The sequence below is a fragment of the Oncorhynchus gorbuscha genome, linkage group LG14 (assembly GCF_021184085.1).
Source record: "Oncorhynchus gorbuscha isolate QuinsamMale2020 ecotype Even-year linkage group LG14, OgorEven_v1.0, whole genome shotgun sequence".
NCBI lineage: Eukaryota > Metazoa > Chordata > Actinopteri > Salmoniformes > Salmonidae > Oncorhynchus > Oncorhynchus gorbuscha.
In genome coordinates this window covers 58194424-58213913 of record NC_060186.1, presented here as the reverse complement: position 1 = coordinate 58213913, position 19490 = coordinate 58194424, and the positions used below count along the sequence as shown (strand labels likewise).

Genomic DNA, 19490 nt, shown 5'->3' with positions numbered 1-19490 from the left:
TGGCAGGCTTCATGAGAGCCAGTTTCCACATTGCTCTTGATGTTTTTTTTTTTATAAACTTTTTCAGATTGACTGACCTTCATGTCTTAAAATAATGATTGACTGTCTTTTCTCTTTGCTTATTTGATTTGAGCTGTTCTTTCCATAATATGGACTTGGTATTTTACCAAATAGGGCTGTCTTCTGTATACCTTATGTATACCTACCTTGTCACAACACAACTGATTCACTCAAATGCATAAAGAAGGAAAGAAATTCAACAAGTTCACTTTTAACAAGGCACACCTGTTCATTGAAACTCGTTCCTGGTGGCTACCTCATGAAGCTGCTTGATAGAATGCCAAGAGTGTGTAAAGCTGTCATCAAGGCAAAAGGTGGCTACTTTAAAGAATCTCAAATATAAAATATATTTGGATTTGTTTAACACTTTTTTGCTTTCTATAAGATTCCATATGTGTTATTTCAATGTTTGATGTCTTCACTATTGTTCTAAAATGTCGAAAATAGTCCAAATAAATAAAAACCCTTGAATGAGTAGCCATGTCCACATTTTTATTATGTATTTTTTCATCCATTTTAGAATAAGGCTGTAAAGTAACAAAATATGGAAAAGTATAGGGGTCTGAATACTTTCCGAATGCACTGAATATCACCTTACATACAATTATTTTTGATTGACAACCCAGAATTGTGTAATTGGATTGCTGATATAACCTTATGGCACCAAGTTAAAAGGTGTTTGCGCAGATATAACTTTCTGATTTAAAATTGTTTTATTGTCAATGTACTTTTTTTAAAACCAAAATGTCAGTTGGAACCTTATAGTCCCATGGTCACCATTTGTAACTGGGATATCATGACAGAGCTAAATAGCCTATAGTGGTATCAAAATAGTACATGTCTTAGAGCGAAGTCAACCCATACCGTTCAGTTTAGCAAGCTCGGCATTATATCCCTTCCCCATATCCAAACCAATACACTCGGATACATGTGCGAGGTTTCTATCACGTGTATACAAATTTCATAGCAAAACACAGTAGATAAAAAAGATAATGATTGACAATAGTGACAGCCAATCAGCGATATAATTCCGGGTAGCAACAAGATAAAGAAAGCCATACGTCCAATCACAGAAAGGTAGGAGGCGTGTCACATTCTATTGTACGATATGTTTACTTCCGTCAATATTTCCAGAGCAAAGCTGCGTTTCTCAATTCAACAACCTAATCGCTCTCGAAGTAAGTTTGGTTTGATTGTTTTATTGGAAATATATGTTTAACTAAGAAACACAATAGTCGTCTGTCTCTATAGTCTGATAATCTTTTTTTCCGGATAATCAGTTTGCCAGCTGTCATTTGCTCTGCCTTTTTCTAACTCGGCTCAACCAGAGAACTGTGCTTGACAGATATCCGCAATAGTAGTCAATATTTAACAATGACTTTATCTTTATTGTACATTCAACAGTGTTGACAACTGATGTTGATTTTTTTATACAAAACTAGAAATCGCTAAAATGTGTAATTTCTCTTACAGCGATTTATTTTAACCGTGGCAATACAACAATACACACACAGGTACAGTAACTAACTAGCAGCTAGCTACACAAACATCTCCTTGCACATTCCCCGGGTGAAGGATGCCTTTCTTGGGCCAGGACTGGAGGTCGCCAGGATGGAGCTGGATCAAGACCGAGGATGGCTGGAAGAGGATCGAGTTCTATGGGAATGAATTGAGGGACAACAACAACGGAATAGACTTGGAAGAGTAAGTGCCATTTACGTACGTGCCCTCATCGCTCTTAATAATTCACCTATTGATATATACATGCATACAGTAGCAGTCAACATTTTGGACAGACGAACTCATTCAAGGGTTTTTCTTTATTTTTACTATGTTCTACATTGTAGAATACTAGTGAAGACATCAAAACTATGAAACAACATGGAATCATGTAGTAACTGAAAAAGTGTTAAACAAATAAAATACAATTTTAGATTCTTCAAAGTAGCCTCCCTTTACCTTGATAACAGCTTTTCTACGCTCTTGGCATTCTCTCAACCAGCTACACCTGGAATGCTTTTCCAACAGTCTTGACGGAGTTCCCATATATGCTGAGCACCTGTTTGCTGCTTTTCCTCCACTCTGCGGTCCAACTCATCCAAAGCTTTTTCAATTGGGTTGAGGTTGGGTGATTGTTGGAGGCCTGTTCATCTGATGCAGTGCTTTGATGCAGCACCTCTGATGCAGGGCTCTAGCATCTCAGTGCTAGAGGTGTCACTACAGACCATGGTTCGATTCCAGGCTGTATCACAACCGGCCGTGATTGGGAGTCCAACAGGGTGGCGCAAAATTGGCCCTGCGTTGTTACTGTTTGGCCGGAGTAGGCCGTCATTGTAAATAATAATTTGTTCTACAAATGTACTTTTAACAAGACACACATGCTAATTGGAATGCATTCTAGGGAACTCCTTCAAGGCTGTTGGAAACACATTCCAGGTGAAGCTGTTTGAGAGAATGCCAAGAGTGTGCAAAGCTGTCATCAAGGCAAAGGGTGGCTACTTTGAAGAATCTCAAATATAAAATATATTTTGATTTGTTTAACACTTTTTTTTTGGTTACTACATTATTCCATATGTGTTATTTCATAGTTTTGATAACTTTGATATTATTCTACAATGTAGAATATCTTCCAAATGAAGAACCCTTGAATGAGTAGGTGTCCAAACTCTTGACTTGTACTGTGTGTGTGTATGTATGTATGTATGTATGTATGTATGTATATGTATATGTATGTATATGTATATGTATGTATGTATATGTATGTATATGTATATATATATATATATGTATATATATATATATATATTACTCTGCCTGTTTCTCATGAGTTGCTGTATGCTTGAGTTGATTTGTAGAACACACAAGGTATGCCACCTTTAAAATAAAAAATAAAAATGTATAATAGCGTTCATACACATGTCAGTAATATAACCATGTGAAATGAATCTAGTTCATGTAAAGTCTTATCATTCAGATCGATTACAATTGACGTTGACTTTGTTTTGATTGGTTAGTATTAAATCTAATAAAGTTGGCTATAGACTTTGCTTTTTGGCTCCATTGCAGATGAGAAGTATACAATGAATCAACTGATGCTCACATGCTTGAAATGATCCTCATTAAAAGCCCTGTGTCATGTAAATTTTATCACAAAAAATACAAAATGCTCAAAATAATAGATATTTACATGACACCCTGCACCATCTATGATATTGTCTTGTATTAGCTGCTCTGTACAGTCAGGCAGCATCTGGTAGCCTTTCTGTATGAAGAATCTACCATTGTTACTCCCAACACTCTATTTCATCATTTGGATATTGGTTTCCATTGAAAAACAGGGTTTTGAGCAGAGATGTAGTCTGCCATTTATTACTGATCTAATGGCTTTCCTCACTGAAATGTGTGCCGTGGTGAGGAAAAGTAGCCAAGTGTCATAGATGCACATGAGTAAAAGTAAAGATGCCTTTTAAAATAAAATGATTCAAGTGAAAGTCACCCAGTAAAATATTACTTGAGTAAAAGTATTTGGTTTTAAATATAGGTAAGTTTCAAAAGTAAATGTAATCGCTAAAATATGTCTAAAGTATAAATAATTTCAAATTCCTTATTAAGCAACCCAGATGCCACAATTGTCTTTATTTAAATTTAAGGATAGCCAGGGGGTACACTTCAACACTCAGACAATTTACCAACGAAGCATTTGTGTTTAGTGAGTCTACCAGATCATAGGCAGTAGGGATGACCATGGATGTTCTCTTGATAAGTGTGTGAATTATAAAATGTTCCTGTCCTGCTAAGCATTCAAAATGTAAAGAGTAATTTTTGCTGTCAGTGAAAATGTAAGGCATAAAATGTTAATTATTTTCTTTAGGAATGTTGTGGAGTAAAAGTTGTAGAAAAATATGAATAGTAAAGTACAAACACCCCAAAAAATGACTTAAGTCCTTTACACCACTGAACGTGTGTGTGTGTGCGCGTGGGTGGTTAGGAAACCGCTCTGAATCGGAGAGGTGTGGGGGGCTACCATAATCGACATTAGGGTTGGAAACTTTCCAGTAAATTTCAGGGATTTTTCTGGAAATTTTCCATGGGAAGTTAAGCCTGGGAATTTTGCTTAGGATACACAAGGCAATTCTAGGTCCTGTGGCATATTTTGGTTAAACTATCCCCAATTCAATGGAATTGCAACCCTCTGCATGCACAATGCATTCTTCCATCACATGTGCAGCTGATTCTCAAGATCTTGCACACTAATGAGATGCTATTGAGCCCACACTATTACACTGTCTGAGCTGAGGACTACATGCTTTCTGGTAAGTTTTGATTATGCTACTGGGTGAGGTGAATATATTTTATATGACATAAATTATTTTTTGTTAACTGGTATGTAGTAGCCTACAGCACAGTGTGTTTAAATCATTTATCACTTGTTAACAATTTCTGCTAGTTTGTTTTTGCTACCATTTGGGGTTTAGCTTGCATGAGCCTGCTAACTGAGTGTTAATTCACCTGTTTCCATACAGGTTTAATTTTAAAACATGTATCTTACAAAGGAGTTGTTTAATCTAGCTGCTTAACTATTTATCTGTACATGGAATTGTATTTTAACTAATTTATTTCCTAATCTTTACAGGAAAATGCCACGGGCACCATCTGATGTGTCCAGTGCAGCTAATGTATTAGGAAAAGCTGTGTACATTTGCATAAACTGTGCCAAATCAAATGTGAAGAATGCAACAAAAATGCACAATCATCTGGCCAAGTGCATACATTTCCCTCAGCGCTCACAACAAGCAATCTCTGACAAAAGTCCCTCTACTTCTATTGGAGGTGAAAATGATGAATCGGACACCTTATTGATAGCAACAGCTCATGGTCCTGGAATCTGAAGTCTTTTGACTCAACGGAGGAACGTAGTCAGAGAAATGCTGATGAATGTCTTGTTCGAGCTGATGCTCACAGACAATGTGTATTGGAAGATATTTCTGAATGTTCTCTGAATGTTCTTACACCCCTCCAACCAGACATTTATCAACTCATTTGCTGGATACAGAGTTCAGTCTTCAAGTGAAGGTCATGCAAATCATAGAGAAAGTAGACTGTATTGCAATCATCTGTGGTGGGTGGTCAACAGACACACTGATCTCTACATTGCAGATGAGCTGAAGGCAGTTATAAATTACTTTGGACCACAGAATGTATTTTCACTGGTGACAGACAATGCTGCGAATATGAAGGCTGCTTGGTCTAAAGTGGAGGGGTCCTACCCTCACATTACACCCATTGGCTGTGCTGCTCATGCATTGAATCTGCTCCTCAAGGACATAATGGCACTGAAAACAGTGGATACCCACCCATTTCCTTGGCTCTCTTGCAGAGTGTATGTGGAGGGTCATCAAGTTATAGCAGCAATCTACCTCACCAAGCAAAGAGAAGAATAAGAGCACCACATTGAAGCTGCCCAGCAACACCTGTTGGGGTGTTGCTGTCATCATGTTTGACAGTCTCCTGGAGGGGAAGGAGTCTCCAAGAAATGGCCAGATCACAGTCTGCCAATATGGACAGCCCCATCAAAAGGATCCTCCTGGGTGATGTATTTTGGGAGAGAGTGGTAAAGCAGCCTGAAACTCCTGAAACCTATAGCAGTGGCCATTGCACTGATTGAGGGAGACAGTGTCATTCTGTCTGATGTTCAGACTTTGCTTGCAGATGTAAGAGAAGAAATCCGTACTGCCCTGCCCACTTCACTGTTGCTCCAAGCAGAGGAAACTGCAGTTCTGAAATGCATCAAAAAGCATGAAGACTTCTGCCTGAAGCCCATACATGCCGCGGCATACATGTTGGACCCCAAGTATGCTGGCAAGAGCAGAGATCAGCGATCAACAAGGCCTATGGTGTCATCACTACCGTGTCTTGCACCTTGGCCTGGATGAGGGCAAGGTTCGTGGCAGTCTGGCAAAGTACACTTCCAAGCAATGGCTTTGGGATGGAGATGCAATATGGCAGTCGTGCCAACGTCTCATCAGCCACCTGGTGGAAGGGACTTTGTGGATCTTTCCCCTGTTGCCTCCATCCTCCAAACCCCCGCCTCAGAGCGTAACTGGTCCTTGTTTGGGAACACACACACCAAGGCACGCAACTGGCTGACCAATACAAGGGTTGAAGAATTGGTGGCCACTTGGGCAAATTTTAGGCTTTTTGAGCCTGACAACGAGCCATCCTCAAGGTTGGAAAGTGACAGTGAAGATGAGGCCTCTGATTCTGATATTCAAGAGGTGGACATTGAGGTCTAGGGAGAAGACATGGAAGACCACCAACGCTTTTGTTTCTCGACTATCATTTTACAGATGTATGTTGAAAATGTTATTGAGAGATGCGATGGATCATTGGGGAGCTTTCAATATTCCCTTTTGTTGTTCAGTGAAATCCTCCCTTGTGAAGAGTCAACTAATTTAATTAAAGTTCAGTTCATAACTAAATTGTTTTAAAATTTATATTGGAAGACTCAGAGTAAATGTTTATGTCTCCATATGATAGTAAATACATCAAATGCAAAAAACATCTCACCTGGAAAATGAATAAACCGTTAACTGCCTTACAACTGGTGAAGATGAAGCAAGACCAGAGTAAAGTGAGTCAGTCAGGATGATCCAACTGGTGAAGATGTGCCATAGGATGAAGGTAAACTGAGAAAGATCTCTGTTATCATCATCAGTGTGGGTTAAGGACTTTTTTTATTTTTTCTCCCCAATTTCGTACTATCTTGTCTCATCGCTACAACTCCCGTGCGGGCTCGGGAGAGATGAAGGTTGAAAGTCATACGCACTGCTTCTTAACACAGCGCGCATCCAACCCGGAAGCCAGCCGCACCAATGTGTCAGAGGAAACACTGTGCACCTGGCAACCTTGGTTAGCGCGCACTGCGCCCGGCCCGGCACGGGAGTCGCTGGTGCGCGATGAGACAAGGATATCCCTACCGGCCAGGCCCTCCCTAATCCGGACGACGCTAGGCCAATTGTGCGTTGCCCCCGGACCTCCCGGTCGTGGCCGGTTACGACAGAGCCTGAGCGCGAACCCAGAGTCTCTGGTGGCACAGCTGGCGCTGCTGCACAGCGCCCGTAACCACTGCGGCCACCCGGGAGGTCCTAGGACAGAGTGTTTTTAAACAGATGTGTCTGGTTCCTGTTTCTCCCACAGCCTGTCAGACAGTAAGTGTGAATACTGATAATAGTTGTTTGTTTGACTGATTGTCTGAGGGAACTGACTCCATACCCGCTAGCCGTCTCCAGCTATGCAACCTGTGGAGAGTTGTATTGGGAAATAGACATGACTGGCAGATTCATAAGTCAGTAGTGGGGTATCTGGAGCCTTTTTTTTTATTTATTTTTTTACCTTCATCACTACGTCAAGAGAATATTCTTTCTAACAAAGGTATCTACATATATTTCAGGATGTTGTGGATCCCTGGAAATAATTTGCATTAATGTAAAGAGCTTGTCTAAAAAAGTGGTCTCATCTCTTGGCACAACTTACCCTGGGTGTGGGGTAGCCTAAATTGTGTATAAGGACAGGGTAAGTTAAGGTAAAAATGTTCCACATCTGTACTGAATGAAATATTAACACCCTCTCTCACATCTGTTCTGACATGTGGTTCAATTTAACATTCACTAGCAAACCTATTGAATAAAGTTGCCAGGATTTTTCCTACCCTCCTCTCTCTCAGGTTTTGTGGCTGATTCATATTTATGGAATGCTATAATTGGGTGCATGGGTTTGACCCTGCATTGTATTGCCATATAAAGAGATTTAGAAGGATTTACTATGCAGGGTGTTCATCAAATCAGCATGGTATTTTATGCTATAGCAGTGGCTACAAACGAGTTACTTTTGTTTGTCTCTTGTCAGTTAAAATGGGGTTTTGGGCAGTCTGACTTCTCTCAGCAGGAGTGCTGGCCTGTTATCTGCAGGAAACATGTTCTGTTATGTCCTGTGGACTGTGGTGATAGTGAATGATGAGGCTTTTAGGCCAGGGGTTTTCCCATTCAGAGCTAGCTCTGTCTAACGCCTGTGGTGCTCCAGTCTAGACAAACAAAACGGATTTGGAAAAATAATAATCTTCTATTTTGACGTGGCAGAGTATTACATCTGATTGTTATGATTTGCTACATGTATTTTTTTTAAATCTCAGATGGTTATAATAGTATAGGCTAATCGCTGAGTACCTTTTAAAAAAATGTTTTTAATGGTGTCATCAAATGTAGAGTTGGCCATCCAGTACCTCACAGTACAACAGTTGACAATAAACATCCTACAAATACCTCACAGATAAACAGATGATGACATTGCACCACACAATAACCGATAACATAATTTCCTCTCAGTGATTCCTCCCAAAAACATCCCGACTCAAAGGCCAATGACATCATACAGTACCCCCCCCCCCCCCCCCCCCCCCACAGTGGCCATTGACTGCTAAACAAACACTCCCACAGACTGAAATCATTATGCCTGCTATTGTACTAATCCAAGTCCAACACAGTGGTTCAGCTCTCTCTCAGCCATTTAGCTGATGCCATGTAAAAGCTAAACATCGACTGTCAAAGCCCCACATTGACTGTACAGAGTATATTTCGAGTAGTTTGAGAGCCAACATTGCTCTGTTCCTCTTGTCTGAGGGTTTTTGTTTTTCCTTCTCTGTCCAGGCATGCTGCAGTGAGAATCCTCTGTGAAATGTTAGTTCATTGCATTCCTGACCTCTAATTCCCTGTTACTGATTGGTGTGTGTGTGTGCACGTTAGTTTGTGCGTGCTTTAAGCAGTGGGACCAGTCCATAAAACGTCCTGAATTAGCCTCCAGCCTGGATAAGCTGCATGTGTCACATGCAAAAATGTTTTATCCACACCAATGAATTGCTTCATCTCCAGCCCCCTACCTGTGGTCAGTCTGTGTGGATCTGAGACAGGCTGGAGGGAGAGTCTCAGAGCTCTGCTCCTGAGATGGTCACATGATAAGGCTGAACACATGTATTACTAATGCATGGAGAGCATCAGTGGACCACTCACTTTGATCTAGCAGCCAGTCCTCATTAAACCTGCTGATTGTCTGTGTAGAGCGAGAACGCAACACCCATAGAGATCAGAGCAAGGTGATGGTCAATGAAGTTCCAGATGCACTATGTTCCAGATAACAGTAGCAACAACCACAAAAGCATGTAGGAGCAACAACATGGACTAGGGGTTAAAGAGGTAGTTCACCCAAATTACTATAAACTCATTTTATGGAGAACATGTGACTATTTAATCTGGGAAATATTTTTTACAGTCTTTAAAATATATTTCAAAAGCCTGTCTGATAGAGCCAATACATTTCCCTGTGTTACAGGTATGCTGTTGGACTGAGGATTAAAGCCTGTTGCCATATATTTGAACTGTAATGAAGTCCAGTGGGAGTAATGAAAGCTCTGCTGATACAAAGAGGGCAAACCAATCTCTGTCAAGGGCAAGACCAGAAGTTTTATTTATTTAACCTATTTATTTTCAGTTCATTCCTTTGGCCTACATGGCAGTGCAGGAATATTATCATATGGTCTGTCTGAGTTGAGCAAAAAGTGCATTCATAATTTGTGTTTTAGTATACTGGAGAAGTGCATTCATAATTTGTGTTTTAGTATACTGGAGAAGTGCATTCATAATTTGTGTTTTAGTATACTGGAGCCCTCAGAGATACAGGCCTCGAGCCATACTTTCACAAACCTGTTTGAAGATGTAATCTGAAATTTGTCCGAGTACTGAAACGTCCCCTAAGGGTAGCCCCAACAGAAGTATCACTATGAATTGTAGCCATGAATGCAAAACAAGACATAGTCTGCCACTCCACCCTACAGGCAGCCGTGTAGCCACAGGTACACACGGAACATAGACCTAAACAGGACTGTAGGAAGTTGATAGTTGCGGTATAATCTGATAGTTGCGGTATAATCTGGATTTTGAGATTAGCTGCCTGTGATGGGAAGTTGATTTGCTGCTAGATATCTTATGCTTGCCTCAATGATACAATGACAGTGATATAACCTCATGGATACAAGCTGTGATCTGTGACCTATTGGCATACAGTCATATACACACCCTAGCATCAATGCAAGTCAGAGATTTTCGGAAATCTGAAGTTAATTGTTTATCCGAACGTGGTTTCCTAGATAAAGAGATTAGCCGATCTTGTCCAGCATTAGAGCTGATGTTATGGTCGGAAAATAGTCCCTGACCTTCTCCATGAGTCTTTCTGAGAAACAAGAGGTCAGCCAGGTCAGATCAGGGCTGTGCCAGTCTTAATCACCTCAGAGGGGTAGTCAGGCAGTCATCTGGGCATGGCCAGGCTGTGGCCTTCTGCAGTGTGGACAGCCACTTAGTTTGTTACATAAATAGACTGACGTCCAACATGCCAACACTCATAAACAATGCTATTAATGCTCCTTTCATGTCTACCTTGTCTTTCTGAAACAGGCTGTGCGATGAAAACAAAGAGAATCTGTTTACTGGAAATGTGTGTGAGGTAGACGCCAAAAAGAGGAAAAAAGACTTCTACAATAACAACACCAAATCACAGTGTGAGTAGCACTGACCGCAGCCATCTTATTCCCATTAAAGGTCTTTGGGGGAAAATGGCCAACCACGAGCTATTAGGAATGCTAGCCAGCTAGCATGAGGTTTGGCAACTGTGGTTTAACAAAACAGTTCTGATAAATAGCAAAGTAAATCTCTCTCTTTTCCCAGTTGTTTACCAGGAGAAGTGGATCTATGTTCAGAAGGAGAGCACAAGAGAGGTGAGGAAAGTTTAGGTCAACCGCACCATATAACAGTGCAACCCAAGACCTGGAATGTGGATACACAGTTTATGCTAAATTTAATGGACAGTAAATAATACTGAGAATGTCCACTAGATTTTGTTTATTGCCCATTCTACTCTTTACCATACATGGTATGTGTTTTGGTAATTAAGTTTGTGTTATTACCTTAGAGACATGGATACTGCACACTAGGGGAAGCCTTCAACCGTCTAGATTTTTCCAGTGCCACTCAGGACATCCAGAGATTTACCTATGTGGCAAAAGTAAGCTGTTGGTTAACTATCTGAATTATAAGCATGATTTAGCTTGATCACTAAAACTGCGTGTATCAATACTACTGGATATGTGTTGATACTAGTCCTTGGTTTGTGTCCTGTCCTCTCACTCTTTTACTTCCCTCTCTCTTACCCTCTCCCTCTGTGCAGCTCCTCCAGCTCATAGCCAGGTCTCAGCTGCCGTCCCTCAGTGGAGCAGCTCAGAAGAACTACTTCAACGTGCTGGAGAAGATCGTACGGAAGGGTGAGCGAGACTGAGAGGGATATGTCCTCATCATGCTGTACCTCCCTGGTCTGTACTCAATGGCCTGTCAGAATAACACCGTATAACCACAGCACATTGCCTAATGGCACAGCCCCTGGTTTTAGCTCTGAGCCATACTTACATTAGTGTTGGCACTGCTCCCTGGTTGGAGAAGTGAAATGCAGCCTCATGCTTTCTCTGAGAACAACACGTCTCTCTGTTCTCAATTCTATGCCCTCAAACTGACAGTCTAATACTGGGTTTCTTGGCATTGTTTGGTCTCGTCAATGTGGCAGTAGAACCGGTCCCACTGCTGCTGTGTCAGTGATTGTCCCGCCACTAAACCACACAGCTGTAGTGCCCCGTCATTACTGAGCTGCTGTTGCCGGGCGGATCAAAGGAGCCATCAGATCTAAGCTTTAGGTCACACAACCACACGCCTCAGGAAGGAAAACATGAATTCGCTGCAGTATATAAAGACCTATTTTGCTTTGGCTTCATGCATGCCTTGAGAGTACAGTACGTTCTTCAACTGGTGGTTTTGCTTTTGGAGTAATGGTAAAATGCTTCGACTTTTGATAAAGATTTTCCTGTACAGTTAAAAAAAATATATATATATATTATTGAATTTGACTACATTATTTCCATTACAAAAAACATAACATTTATCTCGAGAGAGAGACCTGGTATGAACGACAGTGAATATTGATGTAGTTATAGGGTGTTTTTTTGACACTGTTTTAACGTCTTTGTTCTCTCTTTGTGTCCAGTTCTGGAGGACCATCATAACCCTCGCCTTATCAAGGAGCTGCTGCAGGACCTGAGCTCCACCCTGTGCATCCTGACCCGAGGCATGGGCAAGTCTGTCCTGGTGGGCAACATCAACATCTGGGTCTGCAGGCTGGAGACCATCCTCAACTGGCAGCAGCAGCTCAACAACCTGCAGATACCCAAGGTAGAGTATTGGGGGGGGGTCCTTTTTTAAACGGCTGACTATGGGCCTAAAAGCCCTCACACCTTATAGTTCAGCCATGGCTCTATAAGGGAAGTCTACTGCTGACCTGGGTACTGACCTGGGTACAGTTCCCACATGCTTCAAGATGGCCACCATTGTTCCTGTACCCAAGAAGGCAAAGGTAACTGAACTAAATCACTCGCCCCATAGCACTCACTTCCGTCATCCTGAAGTGCTTTGAGAGACTAGTCAAGGATCATATCGCCTCCACCTTACCTGCCACCATAGACCCACTTCAATTTGCTTACCGCCCCAATAGATCCACAGACGATGCAAACGCCATCACTCTGCACACTGCTCTATCCCATCTGGACAAGAGGACTACCTATGTAAGAATGCTGTTTATTGACTATAGCTAAGCATTCAACACCATATTACCCTCCAAGCTCATCATTAAGCTTGAGGCCCTGGGTCTAAACCCCACACTGTGCAATTGGGTCCTGGACTTTCTGACGGGCAGCCCCCAGGTGGTGAAGGTAGGAAACATCCCCTTCAGTCCGCTGATCCTCAACACTGAGGCCCCACAAAGGTGCGTGCTTAGCCCCTTCCTGTACTCCCTGTTCATCCATGACTGCAGGGCCAAGCACGCATCCAACTCGATCATCAAGTTTGCAGACGACACAACCGTAGTGGGCTTGATTACCTACTATGACGAGACCGCCTACAGGGAGGAGATGAGGGCTCTGGGAGTGTGGTGCCTGGAAAACAACCTCTCACTCAACGTCAACAAAACAAAGGAGATGATCGGGTGGTGCGGTCTGCCCAACGCATTACCGGGGGCAAACTACCCGCACTCCAGGACACCTACAGCACCCCTTGTCACAGGAAGGCCAAAAAGATCATCAAGGAAATTAACCACCCGAGCCACTGCCTGTTCACCCCGCTATCATCCAGAAGGCGAGGTCAGTACAGGTGCATCAAAGCTGGAACCTGGAGACTGAAAAATAGCTCCTGTCTCAAGGCCCTCAGACTGTAGCACATTAGAGACTGCTGCCTATAGGTATAGACTAGGAATCACTGGCCACTTTAAGGAATGGAACACTAGTCACTTTAATAATGTTTACATATCTTGCATTACTCATCTTGTATGTATATATTGTATTCTATACTATTCTATGGTATCTATTTCACTTAATGTTTACATATCTTGCATTACTCATCTCATGTGTATATACTGTTTTCTACAGTATCTTAGTCCGTTCCGCCTTGAAATCGCTCGTCCATATGTATAGAGTCTTAATTCATTCCTACTTAGATTTGTGTGTATTGGGTATGTGTTGTGTAATTTGTTAGATATTACTTGTTAGATATTACTTCACTATCGGAACTAGAAGAGAAAGAATTTAGCTACACCCGCAATATCTGCTAATTACGTGTGTGACCAATAACATCTGCTAATTACATGTGTGACCAATAACATTTGATATGATTTGGCATGGTGACAGTGTTCAGTCATCGGGTCCTCTCAGTGTTGTATTGTGTATTGGAATGCTGCAGCCCCAGCCAGCCTGGGTTATCCTTAACTAGGTGTCAATCTGGTTCTGCTTTAGCCAACTCTTGTTCTGATGTTTGGCTGAATCCAAATCAGACTGGCTAGGCTTCAGAGATTGACTGGTTCGTTTTCTGTCTCATTATCAAGGTGGTTAATGTTTGCTTTGTAAAAAGTTGTAACTTCCGTACTTAGACGTGTGTCGTCTGTTTAGTTTTAAGAGACGAGAGACCCTCTGCTTGGAGGATAATTGACCTGGTAGTTATGTGACAGTCTTTCCATAGTTTCAACATGCGTATATTTCTCCCCCCGACCCCCCCCCCCCCCCCCCCCTCAGCAAATGTCCAATGGGATGACGCTGCGTGACCTGCCGCTAGACATGCAGAACAACATCCTGTACAAGTTCTCCGACGCCTGTGACATCATCAACTTGGGACAGGCCACGCCCACTCTTCACATGCTCAGTGAGGACCGGCACCTGTGGAAGAATCTGTGCCAGTTTCACTTTGCAGAGAAACAGGTAGAAGTCCAATTTGTAAGTCGCTCTGGATAAGAGCGTCTGCTAAATGACTTAAATGTAAATGTAAAGTCACTGGCTATCTAAACATGGCATTCAATGTAATCAGTGTCACAAACTGCTTGAATACAGGGTCATGTTCATTGAGTAGTACACAGTGACCACCAGAGTGCAGTGTTGTCACATTTAATATAAGGGAGGCATTCTACATAAGGTCTATGGAGTTGAACATGAAATGGTGGTCATTTAGAAAATAACTCCGGAATTACCCTTCGAAGTTACCATAGCATCTCTTTCTTTCCTTTCCCCCTGGTGTCAACCGTGTTTTCTCCTTGTGTGTGTAGTTCTGCAGGCATCTGATCTTGTCAGAGAGGGGCCATGTGGACTGGAAGGTCATGTACTACACCCTACAAAAATACTACCCCAAGAGAGAGCAGTACGGAGACACACTGCACTTCTGCAGACACTGTAGCATCCTCTTCTGGAAGGTAAGAACAAGAAGACACTAGACAATATGATAGCATCTCAAATGGCACCCTATTCCCTACATAGTGCACTACTTTTGACCTGGGCCCATAGGGAATAGGGTGCCATTTCGGACACGTATTATTATGGGTTACGTAGCTGCATATCAGGGGGGACTCCCATAATACATATGCCTATTTTTAGGTTGATATTAATAATAGATTTATTAAGCATTTTTCCAAGTTCGCAATGTGCTTATCAAGAAGGAAAAGTAAACTAAAATGTAAAATAAGAGGGAAATGCCCCGACTATCTGTGTTAATACGCCTCACTTGTGATACGGCTTTGGAAACATTTGGAACTTGTCTTTCATATCAGCAAGACATTATTTTTCAAGTCCAAAAGATACACTTACTGTATGCAGTTTTAGCACAGTTGCACATGACTGTGCTGTGAATAATGCATGCTTCCAGAAAGACACATCCTCCCTTTGCCATTGGAAATGTGAGCGCAAGGTGGGAGGATGTCGGCTGGAGGCTGTTATATGTGCTAAAACTGCGTACAGTAAGTATATTTTGTATTTGAAAGATTATTTCTCGCTGATATGAAAGTAAAGTTCCAAAAGTTTCCAAAACTGTATCGCCAGCAAGGATTATTAATGTGTCTGGGTCTTTCTATAAACAATGGGGACAATGTGTGACATTGGGATCAACATTTCAAAATCGTATGACACAAAAATCTAAAAGATTTTCATGTAGTTTCATGTGTTCTTAGAGGAATAAAAGTGAATATATGCAAATCGCCCCATAACCACCTATACAACAACCTATCAAATGTATTTATAAAGCCCTTTTTACATCAGCAAATGTCACAAAGTGCTATACAGAAACCCAGCCTAAAACCCCAAACAGCAAGCAATGCAAATGTAGAAGCACGGTGGCTAGGAAAAACTCCCTAGAAAGACAGGAACCTAGGAAAAAATCAGCTGAATGGATAACAAATGAGCATCTAACAAGTATTATGCATAATTATTGAAGAAGCACATTAATGATAGTATTGATTTTAAGTATAAAGGAAAGGTGGCTCTTTTTTTGTTAGAAGCATTTGATTTTGCAATGCATACATTATTTTTGATTTGTGTGCCCATAAACTGTTTTCACTAAACGTAGTTTCACATTTCTGAGATCTCTATAGAAAAAACTCTTGACAGCTAGGTCCAGGATTCTTACAGGGTTCAAATACCATGTCTAATTTAACCGATTTAATGATTAACATATGATATAACGACAGCTTACACTGCCATAAATGCAAGGAGAGAAGTAAGTTGTCACACGATTTTGGACAAATCCGTCAAGATACCAACCATGATTAAGGGTTAAACATAGGTTGGCTATATAGCTATGACCCCCCCCCCCCCCCTATATTTAATGTAATGACATGAGAGAAAAAAACATCCTCACTGGTATCCTAGTTTATAGAAAGACCCTTCTAAGCGTTAAAACGGAGCGTCGGGATTGTAGTCCACATGTAGCCAGCGGTGGTCCATATACATTCACCTTAGAACCCTAGGGATGGCTGTATGCCCCCGTTGGGTTCTCGAGAGCTGGACAGGGATGTACTGTGAGGAAAATGTACAGCCAAAACAATCTTTATCAGTAATGTGTAGTCACAACCACCGGCCAAAATATTCAACATAGTCTCTCTGTCTTATGCTGTTAGAAGTGATTCATCATTTGGGTAGAGAAAACCAGCCTCTTTTCCAGAACCAACAAACTGCTTAACTGCCCCTCCTTTTTGCTAGCAGCATGTAACTTTAGCACATTCCTCTTACCTCAGCCCTTAGTCATTTTCATGATTTTAGTTTTTTTGATTCATTTTTTAAAAAAGTCATTCAAAAGCCAGATGTTTTAGGCTTAATTATAGTGAAGCAAGTCAATTTTGGTCTTCATATATACAGAACAAAAATATAAACGCAACATGTAAAGTGTTTGTCATGATTCATGAGATGAAATGAAATATAAGATTCCAGCAATGTTCCATATGCACAAAATATTATTTCTCTCAAATTCTGTGCACAAATGTTTCTTCATCCCTGTTACTGAGCATTTCTCTTTTGCCAAGATAATCCATCCAACTGACAGGTGTGTCATATCAAGAAGATGATTAAACAGCATGATCGTTACTATGGTGCACCTTGTGCTGGGGACAATAAATAGCCATTCTAAAATGTGCAGTTTTGTCACACAACACAATGCCACAGAGTTCTCCAGCTTTGAGGTAGTGTGCAATTGGGATGCTGAATGCAGGAATGTCCACCAGAGCTGTTGCCAGGGAATTGAATGTTAATTTATCTACCATAAGCCGCCTCCAACGTAATTTTAGAGATTTTGGCAGTACGTCCAACTGGCCCCGCAACCGAAGACCACGTGTAACCGCGCCAGCCCAGGACCTTTTAAATTTGAGTTACCCTTTTAAAAACCTTTTCAGTTGAACCCAGAACATGAATAATTCACGTTTTCTACACTATAAATGGACTATTCCCTGGGGATCTACAGGTTTAGCATGTTGGTTGGGCTTTAGTTTGCTAACGTTAATGCTTATGACTGTGCTAATCCCGAACCTAAGGAGGAAACTAATCTGTGAAACCAGACAAATTATTCACATGCGGCTCAAAGATCAATGAATGAACTGACTAACCCTCATTGACAGATTTGACCTATTTTCTCTATAAGAAACCGACCACCCATTTCATTCAAAAGCATGGATTATAGCAAGGTTATTGTTAATGACTGTTATGAATATTTGTTTCACCTTTATAACCCCACTTATGATGCTCATGAATAGAAGGACTGGTCACACCATTGCTATTAAGACTCAAATGTGTGAGCAGGCTGAGCACATATGAGTACATCACCTTGCCAGCTCCTCTCACCACTAACTAGTGTTATGATGCAGTACTAGACTCTAAACAACCTGAGTATTGTTCTGGGCTCCTCCTGCAAGTACTGTAACTCTCCTAAATTTAGAGAAATGTGCCTTCTATTTCTCCTCTGGCATTGTAGATTGACCCCTCTTTCCTCTCAGTGCCAACCAAGGCTTTGTTAGAACCAGACAGCCTCCCATCCTTCAGTTTCTAATCTTTTAACCTTTCTGCATCCCTCTCCATCCCTCTCTTGTTCCTTACTTCCTGCCTCTCTTCCTGACTCCCCATGTACTTGTCCCTGACCCCTAAAGGACTGCCACCTGGCCTTATTATTGAAGGTACTTTCCTTCCCCTCATGTCTGACTCTCTGGCCACCATTTTTTTTTCTGTTGTCCTGGTGATGAATTATGTTTTAGACTCTGCTTGTTGTCACTCATCTTCTGGTTTGTTATGCTTTTTTGCTTTGAAAATGACTAAGGTTGTTTTCTTTGAGAAAATGTATTTTAGGCACTGTTGGTCCTGTCTGACATGGAACTCGTATGAATGTGTGATGCTATAGTATAGTAACAATGGCTCTCCCTCCTATCTCCTAGGACTCTGGACATCCTTGTACAGCCAACGATCCCAACAACTGCCTCGTGCCTGTTTCACCTCAGCACTTCATAGACCTCTTCAAATGTTAGACCTCCTTTTGATACTCCAGACCAGGAGAGGGGTGACTTACCCCCTCCTCGCCTTGCCTCTCCTCTCCGTGTATAGTGTGTGTAAAAACAAAGGGCTCAGAGGAAGAAGACGTTTTGTTGTTTTATATTTTTCTGCATATATTTGACTCTGACTGAAAACAACAGAGAGGAAAAGAGGAGATATGTTTTTGAGTGTGAGGCATGGATGGCATGAAAGAGAACTGCAGTGCTCATTATTGACACCTTGTTGGGAAATAACAACTGATTATTCCATGTGATGGCTTGGTGGCCATTTTGCCTACCGTTTAATTTTTTCCTTCTTGGTAACAGAATGTATGTCCAATGTAGATGTAGGTCTCTGTTTATGTACAGTATATCTCCTCCTGTGTATTTTCGCCATGCATATTTGAGGCGTCAACACTAAAAATAAATGTACATGTTTGCTGTAACAATGACTATTTACGATACACCTTTTGTCAGAAATTTCAAGTAGACAGTAATGAAATGTGAACATGACTTTATGGGGGGTTGTAATATTGCTTTAACATTCCAACTGAGATGTAACTTGGAGTTGGCTACTCTTGTTGGTATAATCATTCATTTCCTGTGATGGAAGCGAACTAATTACAATAAAGGCATTCATGGCTGTGGTTGCTATGGGAATCATCTGACCTTTTGTCCTTTTAAAATCCACTACAATATGACCTAGAGCCTTAACACCCATGCAGATCACGGCAGCACAGGAGACCGAGCAGAGTATGTTCGGCAACATTCACACGAACCCTCCGTCTGAGGTTAAGGTCATGCATAGAGCATTCATAACAGGAGTCCTAAACAGTCATGACAGCCAATGTAAGCTAGTTGGCTAGCAAGCGGCTAGGCTGTATGAAGGAGAGTGTTCCTGCATGTTTCTCCACATTGTGAACTATTCTGTTGTTGAAGTCTGACACAGTAAATCTGACCATGCTTTTACCTAG

The 19490-nt window shown here is 41.4% G+C and overlaps 1 protein-coding gene across 2 annotated transcripts; it reads left to right on the top strand.

The window, feature by feature from the left end:
- Positions 1-1136: 1136 nt before the first annotated feature.
- fbxo25 (F-box protein 25) lies at positions 1137-19163 on the top strand. Of its 2 annotated transcripts, none has more exons than XM_046298634.1 (10): positions 1137-1238; positions 1534-1764; positions 10560-10663; positions 10830-10879; positions 11074-11166; positions 11329-11422; positions 12193-12377; positions 14264-14446; positions 14788-14931; positions 18424-19163. In XM_046298634.1, exons 2-10 carry the CDS (start codon positions 1637-1639, stop codon positions 18511-18513), a joined length of 1071 nt encoding a protein of 356 aa, XP_046154590.1. In that variant the 5' UTR covers positions 1137-1238; positions 1534-1636; the 3' UTR covers positions 18514-19163. The 2 variants fall into 2 exon arrangements, with proteins under 2 accessions (XP_046154590.1, XP_046154591.1); XM_046298635.1 differs by having other exon boundaries at positions 1150-1238; positions 1575-1764.
- Positions 19164-19490: the final 327 nt, after the last annotated feature.

What these genes read in the sequence shown, in the direction of transcription:
- fbxo25 (XM_046298634.1), top strand. Translation starts at nt 1,637, where the DNA reads ATGCCTTTCTTGGGCCAGGACTGGAGGTCGCCAGGATGGAGCTGGATC. An exon ending in GGAGAAGATCGTACGGAAGG is followed by an intron (nt 11,423 to 12,192) that starts GTGAGCGAGACT and finishes CTTTGTGTCCAG; the next exon opens with TTCTGGAGGACCATCATAAC. An exon ending in TTCACTTTGCAGAGAAACAG is followed by an intron (nt 14,447 to 14,787) that starts GTAGAAGTCCAA and finishes TTGTGTGTGTAG; the next exon opens with TTCTGCAGGCATCTGATCTT.